Here is a 15255-nt window from a genome sequence, read left to right as displayed (position 1 = left end):
ACCTCCATACTGTTCTCCACAGTTGCTGCACCAACTTACATTCCCACCAACAGTGTAGGACAACAACAGCATTTGTTATTTGTAGACTTTTAAATTTGGCCAGTTTGATCATTGTGCAGTGCTACCTCATTGTAGTTTTGATTTGCATTTCTCTAATAATTAGCCATGTTGAGCATCTTTTCACGTGCCTGTTGGCCATCTGTATGTCTATTTTGCAGAAATATTTATAGGTCTGCCCTGATTGTTGTTTGGGTTTTTTGTTGTTGAGTTGTATGAGCTGTTTGTATATTTTAGAAATTAAGTCCTGACGGAGCATCATTTGCAAATATTTTCTCCCATTATATAGATTGTGTTTTCATTTTGTCATTGGTTTCCTTTGCTATGTAAAACCATGTAAGTTTCATTAGGTCCTATTTGAGGTTTTTTGCTTTGATTTATATTTCTTTTGCCTTGGGAAATCTAAGAAAACATTGGTACAATTTAGAGCAAGGAATGCTTTGCCTATGACCTGTTCTGAGAGTTTTATGGTATCATGTCTTATGTTTAAGTCTGTAAACCATTTTGAGTTTATTTTTGTGTATGGTGAGAGGATTTGTTTTAACTTCATTGATTTACATGCAGCCATCCAACTTTCCCAACATTACTTCCTAAATAAACTGTCTTTTTCCCCTTGTATAGTCTTGCTTCCTTTGTCGAAGATAAATTGCTCATAGGTGTATGGGTTTATTTCTGGTCTTTTGGTTCTGTTTTATTAATCCATATGTCTGTTGTTGTGCCAGTATCACACTGTTTTGATTACTATAGCTTTGTAGTATCATCTGAAGTCTGGAAGGGTTATGCTTCCAGCTTTTTCCTCAGGATTGCTTTGACAATTCTGGGTCTTTTATGGTTCCATATGAATTTTAGGATTATTTGTTCTAGTTCTTTGAAAAATGTCATGGGTAATTTGATAGGGATTGCATTAAATCTGTAAATTGCTTTGGGTCATATGATCATTTGAACTATGTTAATTCTTCCAGTCCAGGAGCATGGGATTACTTTACCATTCTTTCCGTCAGCTTCAATTTCCTTTTTTAGTGTTCTATAGTTTCCAGCATGTAGGTCTTCCACCTCCTTGGTCAGGGTTATTCCTAAGTGTTTTATTTTGGGGTTTACTTTTTAAAAGATTTTTGTTTGTTTGTTTGTTTTTTAAACATTCCTTTTCTTTATGACTTTTTGGGGCTTCCTGGGTGGCTTAATGGTAAAGAATCCTCCTGCCAATGCAGGAGACTCAGGAGACACAGGTTTGATCCATGAGTTGGGAAGATCCCCTGGAGAAGGAAATGGCAACCCACTCCAGTGTTCTTGCCAGGAAACATTCCATGGACAGAGGAGCCTGTCAGGCTCTAAGTCCATGGGGTCACAAAGAGTCCAACACAACTGAGTGACTGAGCACACATTTTAAAAGGTGATTTGTTTGTTTGTTTGTTTTTCATTCCCTTTCTGATATTTCATTGTTGGTATAAAGAAATGCAATTGATTTATGTATGTTAATCTTGTATCCTGCTACCTTGCTCAGTCTATCAGTTCTAGTAGTTTTTGTGTGAAGTATTTAGGGTTTTCTATATGTATTATCATCTGCATATAATGATAATTGTACCTTTCCTCTTCCAATCTGGATACCTTTTATTTCCTTTTCTTGCCTAATTTCTGTGGCTAGGACGTTCAGTACTGTGTTGAATAGAAGAGATGAGAGTGAGCATCCTGTCTTATTCCAGAATTAGTGGGAAGGCTTTCAGCTTCTTACCATTGAATATTATATTGACTGTGAATTTGTCATAAATTTATTGTCTTGAGATATGTGTCCTTTATACACAGGGGCTGTGTTCTTGAGTTGGGTCTTGGGATCATGTTTTGCTTGTACCTCTGACCTACAGTTCCATTTATTCAGCATTTTCAACTTTTTCTGAGCTAACTTAAGTACCCAACTATCTATTTAAAGAAGTACTTATTGGAAAGTAATTAGCCTCCAACTAATAAAAATAAATGGAAAAATAAATAAATAAAAATAAATTAAAAAAAAAATAAAGAAGTACTTAGCCAGGATTTACAGAACACTGTGCAGTCAGCTTTAACAGCTAAATAAGAAAATCTTGAAGGAGAGGGAATGGAACATTGAAACTCAGAGATTGATAAAATTATCCTCCTTATTTTCTTGCTCATTGCACGTGTGTGTCTACAGGTAGTGTCTTGCTGAGAGCTGGTGCCCTTGGCCCCCTTTGCCCCCCACTCCCGCCTGGGGATCAGGTGCTTCTGCATTCAGCCTCATAGAGTGGGTGCCGGGGGGTCACTGTGGTCCTTCTCTGCAGCGGAAGACAGCAGCGCAGAGTGTCCTATGCTGTTCCCTGAAACCTGCTTAATGATATTATTTGGAACGCTGTTATTTGGAACTTTGTAAATAGCACTGTATAGATGCTTAGGGCTAGTTGGGGGTGTGGAATTGAGATTGGGGAGAAGGGATAAAAGATGTAAGGGAAGTAAACGTAGGAAGGAGCAGCCGTGTTCAGAGGCTGAGTGTCGGTGCCTCTGTTAGTGGGGGAGTTGAGTCCTGGCAGCTGAAAGCAGAGCTGGGGAAACATGCAAAGATCACACCGCTTCTCTTCCCCAGCTGCACTGTCCTGTTCTCTCTGGGAGACGCCTGTCCTTCAACTCTCAGGGCGCTTATTGCTCTACTGCTGGCAGAGAGTGTTTATCTTATTCTGTGGCCATGTCCTAGCAGATTGGAAGCCCATGGGACCACCTCATTTGTCTTGATACCCCAAAGCACTTGTGCCTGACACATGGTAGACTCTTAATAAGGTTAGTTGAACAAATGCAGTTGAGGAGAACAAGGGAGGTAAGTAACAATGCCAGGCAGATGTGACTGTATTGGAGTTAACAGTCTTATTCAGAAGTGGTAGGGTCTGTGAGGGCTGGTGACTGGGTTCAGTGGGTGGAAGGCGCTCCGGGTTGGTGGGGAGGAGAGTGGGACAAAAGGCAGAGGATCTGTGAGGCGTATGAGGAAGCAGCCCGGCCTGGAGAGAAGGGTGGAGCCAGCAGGGCACCTGGAAGAACTCAGGAGGGCGTGAAAGTGCTGTGCACTGAGACGAGGCCTGGAGCATGTGGTCAGCCCCGGACAAGGTCCCGCCTGCACTGGCCAGTCTCCTTTAGCCAAGAGCAGCAGAAATCCAAGTTAAACCATCTTAAACATAAGGCGGAATTCATTGGTTCCCATAAGTGAAAAGTCCAGGGGGATGGCTGGTCTTAGGCATAACCTCGATCCCGGAACTCAAATGATGTTCTCAGAAATGTGTGTGTGTGTGTGTGTGTGTGTGTGTGTGTGTGTATCCTGTGGCTCTTTCTTATCAGCTCCATTATCAGGCGCACCCTTAGATTAGATGACTCTGGGCCGCTTCAGGCTTGTGTCCTACAAAAAGAGCTGCATATGTCCAGGGACTGACTCACTGACTGCAGCTGGGTTGCTTAGCCACAGCTGAGCTAGTCCTGATTCAAGCAAGGCCACAGGAAAGGAGAAGGGGAAGACAGCCCTGGAGGGGAAATGGGTGTGTGTTCCCAGAAGTGGAGAGTGTAAACTAGGCAAGCAGAACCAGCAGGAGAGTGCTCCAGGGGGTACAGACCACCGTGGTTTAAGTCACCATCAGAAGTAGAGGGGTCACATACGTGGTGCTGTATACATGAGTCACTCTTTTTCATGTTTTTCAGCATCTCCATGATACGGTAAAGAGGAATCTCGACAATGCCACATCCCCTCAAAATGGTGATCAGCAGAATGGCTATGGAGATTTCTTTCCTGGGCACAAGAAGACGCGCCGAGAGGCCTCTCTGGGAGCCGCCGTCTCTTCCAACGGCCTGCCCCCGGCTTCCCCGCTTGGCCAGCTCGACAAGCCTGGCCCTGAAGCCCTGCAGGCCACTGGGAAGCACGCACTGGGGCTGGACTCCATCAGTAAGAAGTGTCTGGCAGACTCTAGCCTCCACTTGAATGGAGGCAGCAACACTAGTGAGTCATTTCCCCTGAGCCTGAATAAAGAACTGAAACAGGAGCCCGTGGATGACCTGCCTTGCATGATTTCAGGGTCCGGAGGCTCCATCTCTCAAGGCAACCTCATGCCTGACCTCAACCTCAATGAGCAGGAGTGGAAGGAGCTCATCGAGGAGCTGAACAGGTCAGTGCCTGATGAAGACATGAAGGATCTGTTCAATGAGGACTTTGAAGAGAAGAAGGACCCAGAGTCTTCTGGTTCTGCCACACAGACCCCGTTGGCACAGGACATTAATATTAAGACGGAATTCTCTCCAGCGGCCTTTGAACAGGAACAGTTAGGCTCTCCACAAGTGAGGGCTGGGTCTGCGGGACAGACCTTTATGGGGCCTTCATCTGGCCCTGTGACCACAGATTCACCCAGCCTCGGGGGCTCCCAGCCCCTCTTCCACACCGCTGGTCAGCCTGGGGTGGACAGTCCCAGTCCCAGCCTGATGCCGGCATCAGCCCAGGCCCAGAGTGCACAAAGAGCCCTCTCTAGTGTGGTGCTGCCTAGCCAGGGCCCAGGCGGAGGCTCAGAGCTGTCCTCTGCCCACCAACTCCAGCAGATTGCTGCCAAGCAGAAGCGTGAGCAGATGCTCCAGAACCCGCAGCAGGCTGCCCCAGCACCCGCTCCAGGCCAGATGTCCACGTGGCAGCAGACAGGCCCCGCCCACAGTCCCTTAAACGCCCCTTATCCCATGGAAAAGCCGGCCAGCCCTCCTGGTTACAAGCAAGACTTCACCACCTCCAAACTGCTCATGATGCCCAGTGTCAACAAGAGCTCCCCTCGACCTGGAGGCCCCTACCTCCAGCCCAGCCATGTGAGCCTGCTGAGCCACCAGCCGCCAAGTAACTTGAATCAGAACCCTGTGGCTAGCCAAGGCTCGGTGCTGGACTATGGCAACACCAAGCCCCTTTCTCACTACAAAGCGGACTGTGGGCAAGGCGGCCCTGGGGCTGGCCAGAGCAAGCCAGCCCTGATGGCTTATCTCCCCCAGCAGCTGCCTCATCTTAGCAGTGAGCAGAGCTCCTTATTTCTGATAAAACCAAAGCCAGGAAATATGCCCTTCCGATCACTGGTTGCACCTAGCCAGGTGAGCACGGGTCTTTGCTCAGATACTCTGCATTCACACCCACCCACCGAGTGGCTTTTCAGGCCCCAGATAGCTGGGGAACAAAGAGAGGAAGTGAGCAGCTGCTTTTTGACCTTCAACGCCCTTGGGAACGAAACTCGATCAAGCAAACCAGGATTGATTCTCAATAAAATAGGATAGAATCCCTTGCACTTGGTCTAGTATCTTTCATGCCATACAACTTAAATCATTTGTGGCAATGTTTTGAAGGTAAAGATCACATTTAATGTCCTTAGAGGCTCTGCTTTTTTTCTTTTTTAAACAGACTTTCAGATACGTATGTTCAAAATGCCATAAATTTTAGTAAGCTTATAGCATTTAGGTGAATGCTGCTTCCTAACAGGTCTAAACTCCATGGTTATTTACTTAAGGCTCTCAAGCCTGGCAGAATCACTTGGCTCTGAAGGGTGGAGAATGTTGAGTACCATTTTATCATGATCATTGTTTGCATTTCTACTCACATTCACGTTCTAATATGTCTCGTCTACCCCCCCCCCCCCGCCCCCCAGAAGAGCAAACAAACAGCATTCCCAGACTTCCTCAGAGCTAGCACATGCCTTTTCTTTACTGCAGTATGTCCTGGAATGTCCTCCACATCTTCCACATAGATGGACCCACTGACACTTAGCTGGTAGTGGTGTGACTTTGTAACAGTTGTATAGTTGTATGACAGTTGTTTTGACATGGTGCAGTGAGGTATCTCCTTCCTTTCACTACTGTAAATAAGAGGCTGCAGTGAATGTACCATTGTGTATTTGTAACACACTAACATTTTAAACTCAGCAGTGGCCACAGGACTGGAAAACGTCGGTTTTCATCCCAATCCCAAAGAAAGGCAATGCCAAAGAATGTTCAAACTACTGCACAATTGCACTCACCTCACACACTAGCAAAGTAATGCTCAAAATTCTCCAAGCCAGGCTTCAGCAGTACGTGAACCAAGAACTTCCAGATAGTCAAGCTGGATTTACAGAAGGCAGAGGAACCAGAGATCAAATTGCCAACACCCATGAATCATCAAAAAAGCAAGAGTTCCAGAAAAACATCTACTTCTGCTTTATTGACTATGCCAAAGCCTTTGACTGTGTGGATCACAACAAACTGTGGGAAATTCTTCAAGAGATAGGAATACCAGACCACCTTATCTGCTTCCTGAGAAATCTTTATGCAGGTCAAGAAGCAACAGTTAGAACTGGACATGGAACAACAGAGTGGTTCCAAATTGGGAAAGGAGTACGTCAAGGTTGTATATTGTCACCCTGCTTATTTAACTTATATGCAGAGTATATCATGAGAAACGCCAGGCTAGATGAAGCACAAGCTGGAATCTAGATTGCCGGGAAAAATATCAATAACCTCAGATACGCAGATGACACAAACTTTATGGCAGAAAGTGAAGACCTAAAGAGCTTCTTGATGAGAGTGAAAAAGTTGGCTTAAAACTCAACATTCAGAAAACTAAGGTCATGGCATCTCGTCCCATCACTTCATGGCAAATAGATGGGGAAACGAAACAGTGACAGACTATTTGGGGGGATCCACAATCACTGCAGGTGGTGACTGCAGCCATGAAATTAAAAGACACTTGCTCCTTGGAAGAAAAGCTATGACCAACCTAGATAGCATATTAAAAAGCAGAGACATTACTTTGCCAACAAAGGTCTGCCCAGTCAAAGCTATGGTTTTTCCAGTAGTCATGTATGGATGTGAGAGTTGGACTATAAAGAAAGCTGAGCACTGAAGAATTGATTCTTTTGAATTGTGATGTTGGAGAAGACTTTGAGAGTCCCTTAGACTCAAGGAGATCCAGCCAGTCCATCCTAAAGGAAATCAGTCCTGAATATTCATTGGAAGAACTGATGCTGAAGGTGTAATTCCAATACTTTGGCCACCTGATGTGAAGAACTGATTCATTGGAAAAGGCCCTGATGCTGGGAAAGATTGAGGGTGGGAGGAGAAGGGGACGACAGAGGATGAGATGGTTGGATGGCATCACTGGCTCAATGGACATGAGTTTGAGCAAGCTTTGGGAGTTGGTGATGGACGGGGAAACCTGGTGTGCTGCAGTCCATGGGGTTGCAGAGTCAGACACAAGTGAGCGACTGAACTGAATATTTTAAAAATAGAAAAACTCAATGCTAGTAATAGCTGAGTAAATTGACATGTTTCAGATAGTAGTAAGGATGTGTAAATGGGCACAGTGCTTTCAGAAAGTAATTTGACATATTATAGTTTTCATAAGCCATAAAAATGTTTGTAAACGTTGACACATTATACCCCTGCAAGAAATAATACAAAAAAAAGAAAAATGCTATATACAAGACATTCATTGCATGATTATTCCTAATAGCCAAAAAGTGAAAGCAGTCTAAGCATCTCTCGGTAGAAGAATGTATGTGTATATGTTCATCCTTCTACTTACTTCAGCCACTATATTGCCACATGGACAGAGGAGCCTGGTGGGCTACAGTCTATGGAACTGCAAGAGTTGGACACAGCTCAGTGACTAAGCCACAACAACTAATCTGACAGAAGCCAAACAGTCTGTTCCCAGAAAATGCTGTATATAGGTGGACAAACCATGTAATTTCTGTTGGTTCAGGGACAGCCCTGCCGCCAGGGGCCCAAGGTTTGCACACTCAGAGCGTAGCCTCTCCATCAGCCAGGGTCCCTCATTAATCCTTCCCTGGGGGCCTGTCCGGTCCCATGCATTCCAGTAAGGGAGCATTTACAAGCTACAGTTGCTTTTGGAATATGCAAGTTTAAGCCGCTGGTGAGTGTAGGAAACAAGGCTAACACAGCTACTCAGTGCTCGTTGCCGTGCCCGGACACTCAGGTGTTAGGGCTGTTGCTCTGGAGTCACGTGCCAAAAAAGCAGAGGCTTCAGAAGAGAACCTGGAGCCAGGCTTTCACTAAACAGAGCTCGTCGATTCTGATCAGGGCTTATAGTCCTCACTGTGTCCCACCTGACTTGAGACCCCCTTGTCTCTGTTGACAGGACCAGAACCCTCCCAGCGTCCCTGTTCCAACCCAGGCTGCCAGCGTGGGGACTCAGCCGCCTGCCGTTTCCGTGGCCAGCACTCACAGTAGCACCTCCTATCTCAGTAGCCAGCAGCAGGCAGCGGTAATGAAGCAGCATCAGTTGCTTTTGGACCAACAGAAACAGAGGGAGCAACAGCAGAAGCATTTGCAGCAACAGCAGTTTCTGCAAAGGCAACAGCACCTTCTGGCAGAGCAGGTAAAGAGAGAGGCGGGAGAAAACCCCACCCGCACCCCTTCCCACGTCTGCCTGCTCCCAGGTCACTGCAGCGGCTGCAGGCTTCAGTGTGTGTGTGTAGATTTGTGACTGTTTGTGTGTCTGGTTTTAGAGTACTCCGGAAAACAGGAGTGTGGTCTTTCTCAGACAGTGGTAGCCTGTGTCAGAGCAGCTTTATGTCACTTAGTGGGGATTAATGAAGGTGGAATCTAAATGTATTAGAACCATTTTTCCAGCAGGTACCAAAGCACTGAGCTCACTGATCCATCAATTTTCTGTGAGATCCAGCTTTGCTGTAGAGTTTGCTATAAGGCAGAACATAAAGTAGGGAAATGAAGACATCCCTGAGGTCCTGGGATTCAAGAATTAGGACTGACAACCCCTCCTAGTTCTGCAGTTTGTTTGCCCCCTTGGCCACCAGATTGTACTACGCAGATTCCAAGGTTACAGGAATTCTCAGGACTTTAAATTACAGTCCTAAGACAGAAGAGAACTAGTTACCCAGAGGATAAAGTTAAATAAGGATGACTTTAAAGCCCACATTACTGCCTCAGTTTCACTGTGTATTAAATAACAGCTTTTGGGGGGATAAAATTCACATGACATGCAATTCACCCATTTAAAGTATACAGTTCAAATGGTTTTCAGTGAGTTATGCACCATCACCATAACCAGTTTTAGAACAATACCTAAAAGAAACCCTGTACCCATTAAAAGTTCTTCCTTCATCTTCCTGAGCCTAGGCAACCACTGATCTACTTTTTATCCCTATCGATTTGCCTGTTTGAGGCATTTCATATGAATGCGTTCGGGATTCAACCATATCGTCGCATGCATCAGAACTTCATTCCTTTCTGCGGCTCCTGCGATGTGCCCCATCCCTCCGTGTCATACTGTTTATTAAGAATCCCCCAAGTGAGATTATGAACATTATCTCCACAGGAGTCCCTCTGAGTAACAAACTTGGACAGTTTACTTTACTCTGATTGCTTTGTTTTTGTTTTATGTGGGTCTTTTTCTCTGTTGATCTTGGCATTTTCTAGGAGAAGCAGCAGTTTCAGCGCCATCTGACCCGCCCACCACCCCAATATCAAGACCCAACACAGAGCACCTTCCCACAACAGGTTGGACAGTTCACAGGTGAGGAGTGTTTGAGACGATGGTGTCGGGCAGGGGAAGGCAGGCGCTGAGCAGACGTTCCCCTCCTGCTGCCTTTCTGCTGTCTGCTCAGCTTTCCGTTATTGGAGCTAAATGGATGTGTGTGCTCCTGTCGCTTCAGTCTGCGTGAGGAGCCTTGCTCTCCAGTTGCCCTGTAGGTCAGCCAGAGAAGAAAGACAGAAGCCTGCTGCTTTGGCTAAGTGCTTTGGCTGGGTCCCTGGCTGTATAGTCATTTAAGGCAAAATCATTTTTAGTTGAAAGTTATCTTAGCCATAGGAAGTGGCTTCTGTAATTCTTAAGAAAGTTCTTTGCTTCTCCTGTTGATGTGTCTGTTTAAAAAATGGCCCTGTCCTATTTTCCAGATAAGGAGAGACTTCATGCTCCTGTGGCCTTTTGCTGTTTTTCTTCCTTCTGTCTACTCATGTTGGTATCAGCAGCAGCCAGTTGATCTGGTGGGGGCAGGAAGCATTCTGAGGTTTCAGCTGTCATGTCTCAGATATGTGAGAGAACCTGACCAGCATTGCTCAGGCTGTTGCTCTAGAAATGCAGAGAGAGCTCAGTTTATAGATGCAGGAAAGTCTAGGCCATTCCTAGCTCTTGGAATATCTTTAAAACCTGCACTTTCCTTGGTCGGTGATTCTTGCTATAACATGTCCCAGTGAAGTTGACCACAGCTGTGCATTCCAGAGGAGACTGAGCGGGATTTTATGTTATGCTAACAGGGACCAGGGGATTGAAATCTGTGGGCTGCTCAGAGGCTGAACCTTGGCCAGCTTTCCTGCCTTCATCCCATTTAATGTTGTTGTGTGTAATCAGTGGGAAAGAAGTGGATTATTTCAGCATTTCTCTCTTTTTCAACTCAGTTTTTAGTTAGGTGCTAATGGAAAGCAGAAGAGGAGAAACAAAGTGTACTCGGTCATGGCCAGCTCCTGAACAGCCGCTCTGCTGCTCACACAGAAACACCTCAGTGCTGCCACCGTGCACCCGCGGCTTTAGACAGAGCCCCACGTAGCAGGTTCCCCGAGGACAGGGCCTCTGTCTCCCCAGCATGGCCTCCGCCGCAGAGCGGATGCTCAGCACGTGTCTTCTGATTGCCTCCCTCCCCCACCCTGCAGTACCGCATTGTGTGGGCCTCATCCAAGTGATCCTGTCAGTCCCTGGCCAGCTCGGTCTAAGCCAGTCCCAGTCCAGTTACCCTGCGGCTCTGCAACCCTGTCCCTTCATGTGGGGGCTGCAGCTCCTCTGAATCTGGCCAGGACTATCTCTTCCTTTTATCCCAGACATTCTCCCCACGTCTTAGCCACAGAGTTTGCCCCTTCCTCTGTGCCTTTTATTTTATTTTATTTTAATGTACCTGTCTTAATCTCCTTATTGCTCCAGACGGGCCTCCATTCCACCCTGTGGGGAACCTGGGGCCCCCAGGGCTCTCTTCATTAAGGTTCCAGGATCTCGAGGTATCTGGTGAGGTATCAGAGCACTGACTTTGCCTGTCCTGCCTGTAGGACGGCAGTTGCTGCTTGGTTCTTAGATGTATCTCCAGAGTGGTGATGAGGAAATGCTAGCTTGGCTGACGGAACTTCCTGTCTTCTAGGGTCCTCTTCTGCCATGCCTGGCGTGAACAACTTGGGTCCGTCTAACTCCAGCTGTCCTCGAGTGTTCCCTCAGGCTGGAAATCTGATGCCGATGGGCCCTGGACACACTTCGGTTTCTTCTCTCCCCTCAAACTCAGGCCAGCAGGACCGGAGTGTGACTCAGTTCACTGGCTCCCAAAGCATGCCACAGAGCAGCCTCTATGGCATGACTTCCGGCATAACCCAGATAGTTGCCCAGCCTCCACCACAGGCCACCAACGGACATGCCCACATTCCACGGCAGACCAGCGTGGGCCAGAACACCTCGGTTTCAGCTGCCTATGGACAGAACTCTCTGGGGACCTCTGGTCTCTCCCAGCAGCACAGTAAGGGGACTCTGAACTCGGGTTTAACTAAGCCACAGGTCCCAAGGGTATCAGCAGCCATGGGAAGCCAGAATTCCACATGGCAACATCAGGGAATGCCAAGCCTGAGCGGCCAGCCCCCAGGAAACAGCACCGTAAGCCCGTTCACTGCGGCTTCCAGTTTCCACCTGCAGCAGGCCCACCTGAAAATGTCCAGCCCGCAGTTCTCACAGGCGATGCCCAGCAGGCCCATGGCCCCCATGAGCTCAGCAGCTGTGGCAGGGCCCATGCTGCCCGCTGGGAACGCACAGCAGAGGACCAGTGGCCCTGCCCCGGCACCTCCCCAGGGAGCCCCGCAGCCGGGCTTGTCAGGCCTGAGCCCAGCGGGGCCTGAGCTGGGGGCCTTCAGCCAGAGCCCTGCCCCAGCCATGGGCGGCCGGGCAGGCCTGCACTGTGCCCAGGCCTACCCCGTGCGGACCACAGGCCAGGAGCTGCCCTTCGCCTACAGCGGGCAGCCGGGCAGCGGCGGGCTGGCCAGCATGGCTGGGGACGCCGACCTGATCGACTCCCTGCTAAAGAACAGGACTTCCGAGGAGTGGATGAACGATCTGGACGACCTCCTCGGGCCTCAGTAGCAGGAGGATTTGTGGTGTTTTCAGTGTTCATACAGCCTATATTTTTGTTCTCAGATTCAAGAAAGAGTAACTACTTTGGACCAAAAGCCTGCAGCCCAGGGAGCTGGGCAGAGCTGGAGCCACGGAGCTGAGGCCTGGTCTTCCCGGAGCCCGCGGGGCCCACAGCTCCCAGCCAGCAGTTGGTATGTTGGGCTGGCCCCACCCCATCTGCTGGTGTCACTGTCTGGGGTTGGAACAGCAGGACAGGGTTCTACAGGTGGTTTTTTATCCAGCAGACCAAAAAACCAAAAGTAAAACCCCACGATACCAGGTTTATAAAAATCTGTGCTATCATTTTGATCTAATCCAAGATTTCTCCACTTGGCCCAGTGTTGGGACAGATTTTTGTTGAAACTTTATAGCGGAACTATTTGCAATTTGTAGCATAGAAAAGATTTTTTTAAAGGTTTTAAGGTTTTAAAACAGATTAGGGTAGGTGGTTAAAATCCATAAGTGGCATTGGAAACTTAGGGTTTCCTTTTGATTAAGAGCCTTTTTTATTCCTGCTCTTTGTCAGCTTTCAGGACAGAGGGAGGCTCACTGGAAAATTGCATGTGCCAAAAAGGAACAGGATGCCGTGAGGAGCAGAGCTAGTGGCAGAGGTGTGGTCGTTACAGCAGCCCCGCCTTCTCCCAGAATGCTGTTCTTCCAGCTTGGCATTTAGGAGGACCTGGGCTGAGGAATCCTTCCTCCCGTGTTCTCAGAGCAGGACCCCAGGCTGAAGGCTGAAATGCAGACTGGGGTTCCTGTGTCTCTTCTGTTGTGACTTCCCACCTTTTGCAGTTCCTCTGGGATTCGTGTTAGGAAGGTGATCGTTGCTGAGTTGTGCACAGATGTTTTTTCCTTCACCCTGTCTTCGTTTCCCATAACCGTTCTTTCTGCCTCCTGTTCTTTATTTCTCCAGCCCAAGTGGAAAACCTCGTTACGGCACTAATTTACTAGACTGGAGAGGAAAAGAGTCATTAGAATTCCCCAGGGAACCCTAGCATTGTAAGGAGGTGGGTCTCCCTCCCCAGAGGTTCGGGGGAGGGAGAAACAAGGACGCAGGCCAGAGGAAGGGGTCCCACTCCATTCTACGGCTGCCACTGCCTCTTCAGGTGACTTGCACTTTTTAGAGAGAATTGCTTTGTAACACTAATACGTCCTTTCTAAAAATTCAAGTGAATTTCTCTTTTAAGGTCTATGACTGTTTAGGTCTTGACTAAGCTAAGAGTCCACGTAGTATTACCTGTGGGCTGTTTGTGGAAAGTGAAGACGGAGAGAGCACTTCAATACAGCAAAAGCAAAATGGTAAGCATAGGGTGAAACTCTCTCAAATGGAATATTGGAGGGAAAATAGTACACTGAAAAGAGTGGCTTATATGCAGAATGATCTCTGGCGAAGTCACAACCCCATTTTTATTTCCTTGGAGTTTCAAAATGGGTAATTCAAGGAGTATCATATGTAAAGAATTGAGCCAAGAAGAATGCTCACACAACCAGCTTGAGTGGCTTTGAGGGGATGGAGGGTTGCGCAGACATTGGTTGTTACTTTGCACCAGCAGTGCCTTTCACGGGGGTGCGCGGACCCTCAGGTCTTCTCTAGTAGCCATTTGCCACCGTGAGTGGCGTTAGGGCCATTTCCCTTTATCGCCCTCCCGGCCTTCCCCAGAGGCTGAATATAGCTCAGAGAAAGGGATGAATCATAAAGCCAGTGAAGACGCCGCCCTCCGAGTGAGTTCCCCGGTCTGAAGGGGAAGAGGGTGACTTCAGTGGGTTTTTTTACCAAAAGCAGCGGGCTGGAGGCTGGTGGTGGGTCCCTGTTCCTCTCCCGGTCTCCCTCTGGCTGCCGCTCACCTCTGTCCTCGGCACTCACACCTCTGCCCCTGCCTTAGTCCTGGGGCCACCTAGACAGACAGCAGGCTTCTCTCCTGCTGCAGTGTCAGAGCAATAATGTGATGCTTGGGGTCCCCCCAGGGAGCTGCCAATGGCTTTATTTATGAATCTGGTTTTTGGGTAGTCAGGGAAGGAGACAACTCCACTTCAGTGCAAATCCCCATCTTCCAGGAGCCATGACTCAAAAGAAAAGGGTGCTCGGACTTTTGTCATACACATTTGCTTTGTGTAAATAAATGTTTACAATTTTATATTAAAGATGGAATAAGTGTTAGAGCTTCTGACTGTATATTTTTTACTTTTATAGATTTTAAAACTATGATCCTTTATATATGTGTTTGGGGGGCTATTAAGTTTTATGGCAAACAGTTGGTATTGTTAACTTTTTACTGTCATCAAAGTACATAAAAATTCTATTAATTCCCTTATTCTTTTACTTCCTTAACTCTGGTATACACCAAAAAGAAATCTTTACTTTCCTGTTTTATCACTATAAAATAATAAAAGTATTTTGCTAGTATGGAAACTGCCCATGTGCTTTACTTCACATGGCTGTGCCAGTAAGGTAGGCGGTGGGCCGTGCACAGCCGCTTGGTTTGGCAGTCTTGTGATTTAGCTGCTTTCTTAACGGACATTGGTGCTGGGGGTGTTTGGTTTGGTTTCCCTCAGATTGACTTTTACTTCTTGATGATAGATAGAAAATTAGCACTGACATCACCCAGGGCCACCGGTCTCTCCCCTCTGGCTCATCCATGTCCTGTGTCTAATGTGAGGAAACCAGATAACTCAAGGATACTTTAGGTCCTTAGCAGTTCAGATGTTTTACTTAAAACCCGTGGGTTTATTGTCAGTGCAGTTCTCTGGGTCTTGTTTAGTTTCGTTTTTTATCGTGGGAATGCGTGTGCTCTGGCACGTTCACCCCCTCACTCCTGTTGGTATCACACTGTGAAGGGCCTCAAACGGAGACACACCAGGAGCGTGGAAAGTGCGTCTCGTCAGTGACATCTCACCTCAGCCACAGGCGGGAAGAGGGTCAGGCCTGGAGAGGCTGAAGCGCTCAGAAGAGGCAAGAGAGAGCAGCCTTTAGGGAGGAAGCCTGTCCTGTGATGGAATTAAAAGGCTTGGTTACTCTGATGAAGCCATGTATATAGGGCACAGGGAAG

The 15255-nt window shown here is 47.5% G+C and overlaps 1 protein-coding gene across 3 annotated transcripts in view; it reads left to right on the top strand.

Moving 5' to 3' along the window:
• Positions 1-14618, top strand: part of MAML1 (mastermind like transcriptional coactivator 1) — a 64429-nt gene extending 49811 nt beyond the window's left edge. For 2 of the 3 annotated variants that reach the window (XM_020903813.2, XM_070460648.1), the window contains exons 2-5: positions 3742-5154; positions 8192-8431; positions 9493-9589; positions 11199-14618. In XM_020903813.2, the coding sequence (XP_020759472.1) occupies positions 3742-5154; positions 8192-8431; positions 9493-9589; positions 11199-12178 (2730 nt within the window). In that variant the 3' untranslated portion in view covers positions 12179-14618. The remainder of the gene's footprint in view (positions 1-3741; positions 5155-8191; positions 8432-9492; positions 9590-11198) is intronic. The other variant, XR_011485361.1, reaches the window with a different exon arrangement.
• The last annotated feature ends 637 nt before the right edge of the window (positions 14619-15255 follow it).

Source organism: Odocoileus virginianus, chromosome 3, assembly GCF_023699985.2.
Source record: "Odocoileus virginianus isolate 20LAN1187 ecotype Illinois chromosome 3, Ovbor_1.2, whole genome shotgun sequence".
In the NCBI taxonomy this organism is placed as follows: domain Eukaryota; kingdom Metazoa; phylum Chordata; class Mammalia; order Artiodactyla; family Cervidae; genus Odocoileus; species Odocoileus virginianus.
The sequence above is the reverse complement of the archived record's forward strand: the minus strand, read 5'-3'. Positions and strand labels throughout refer to the sequence as shown.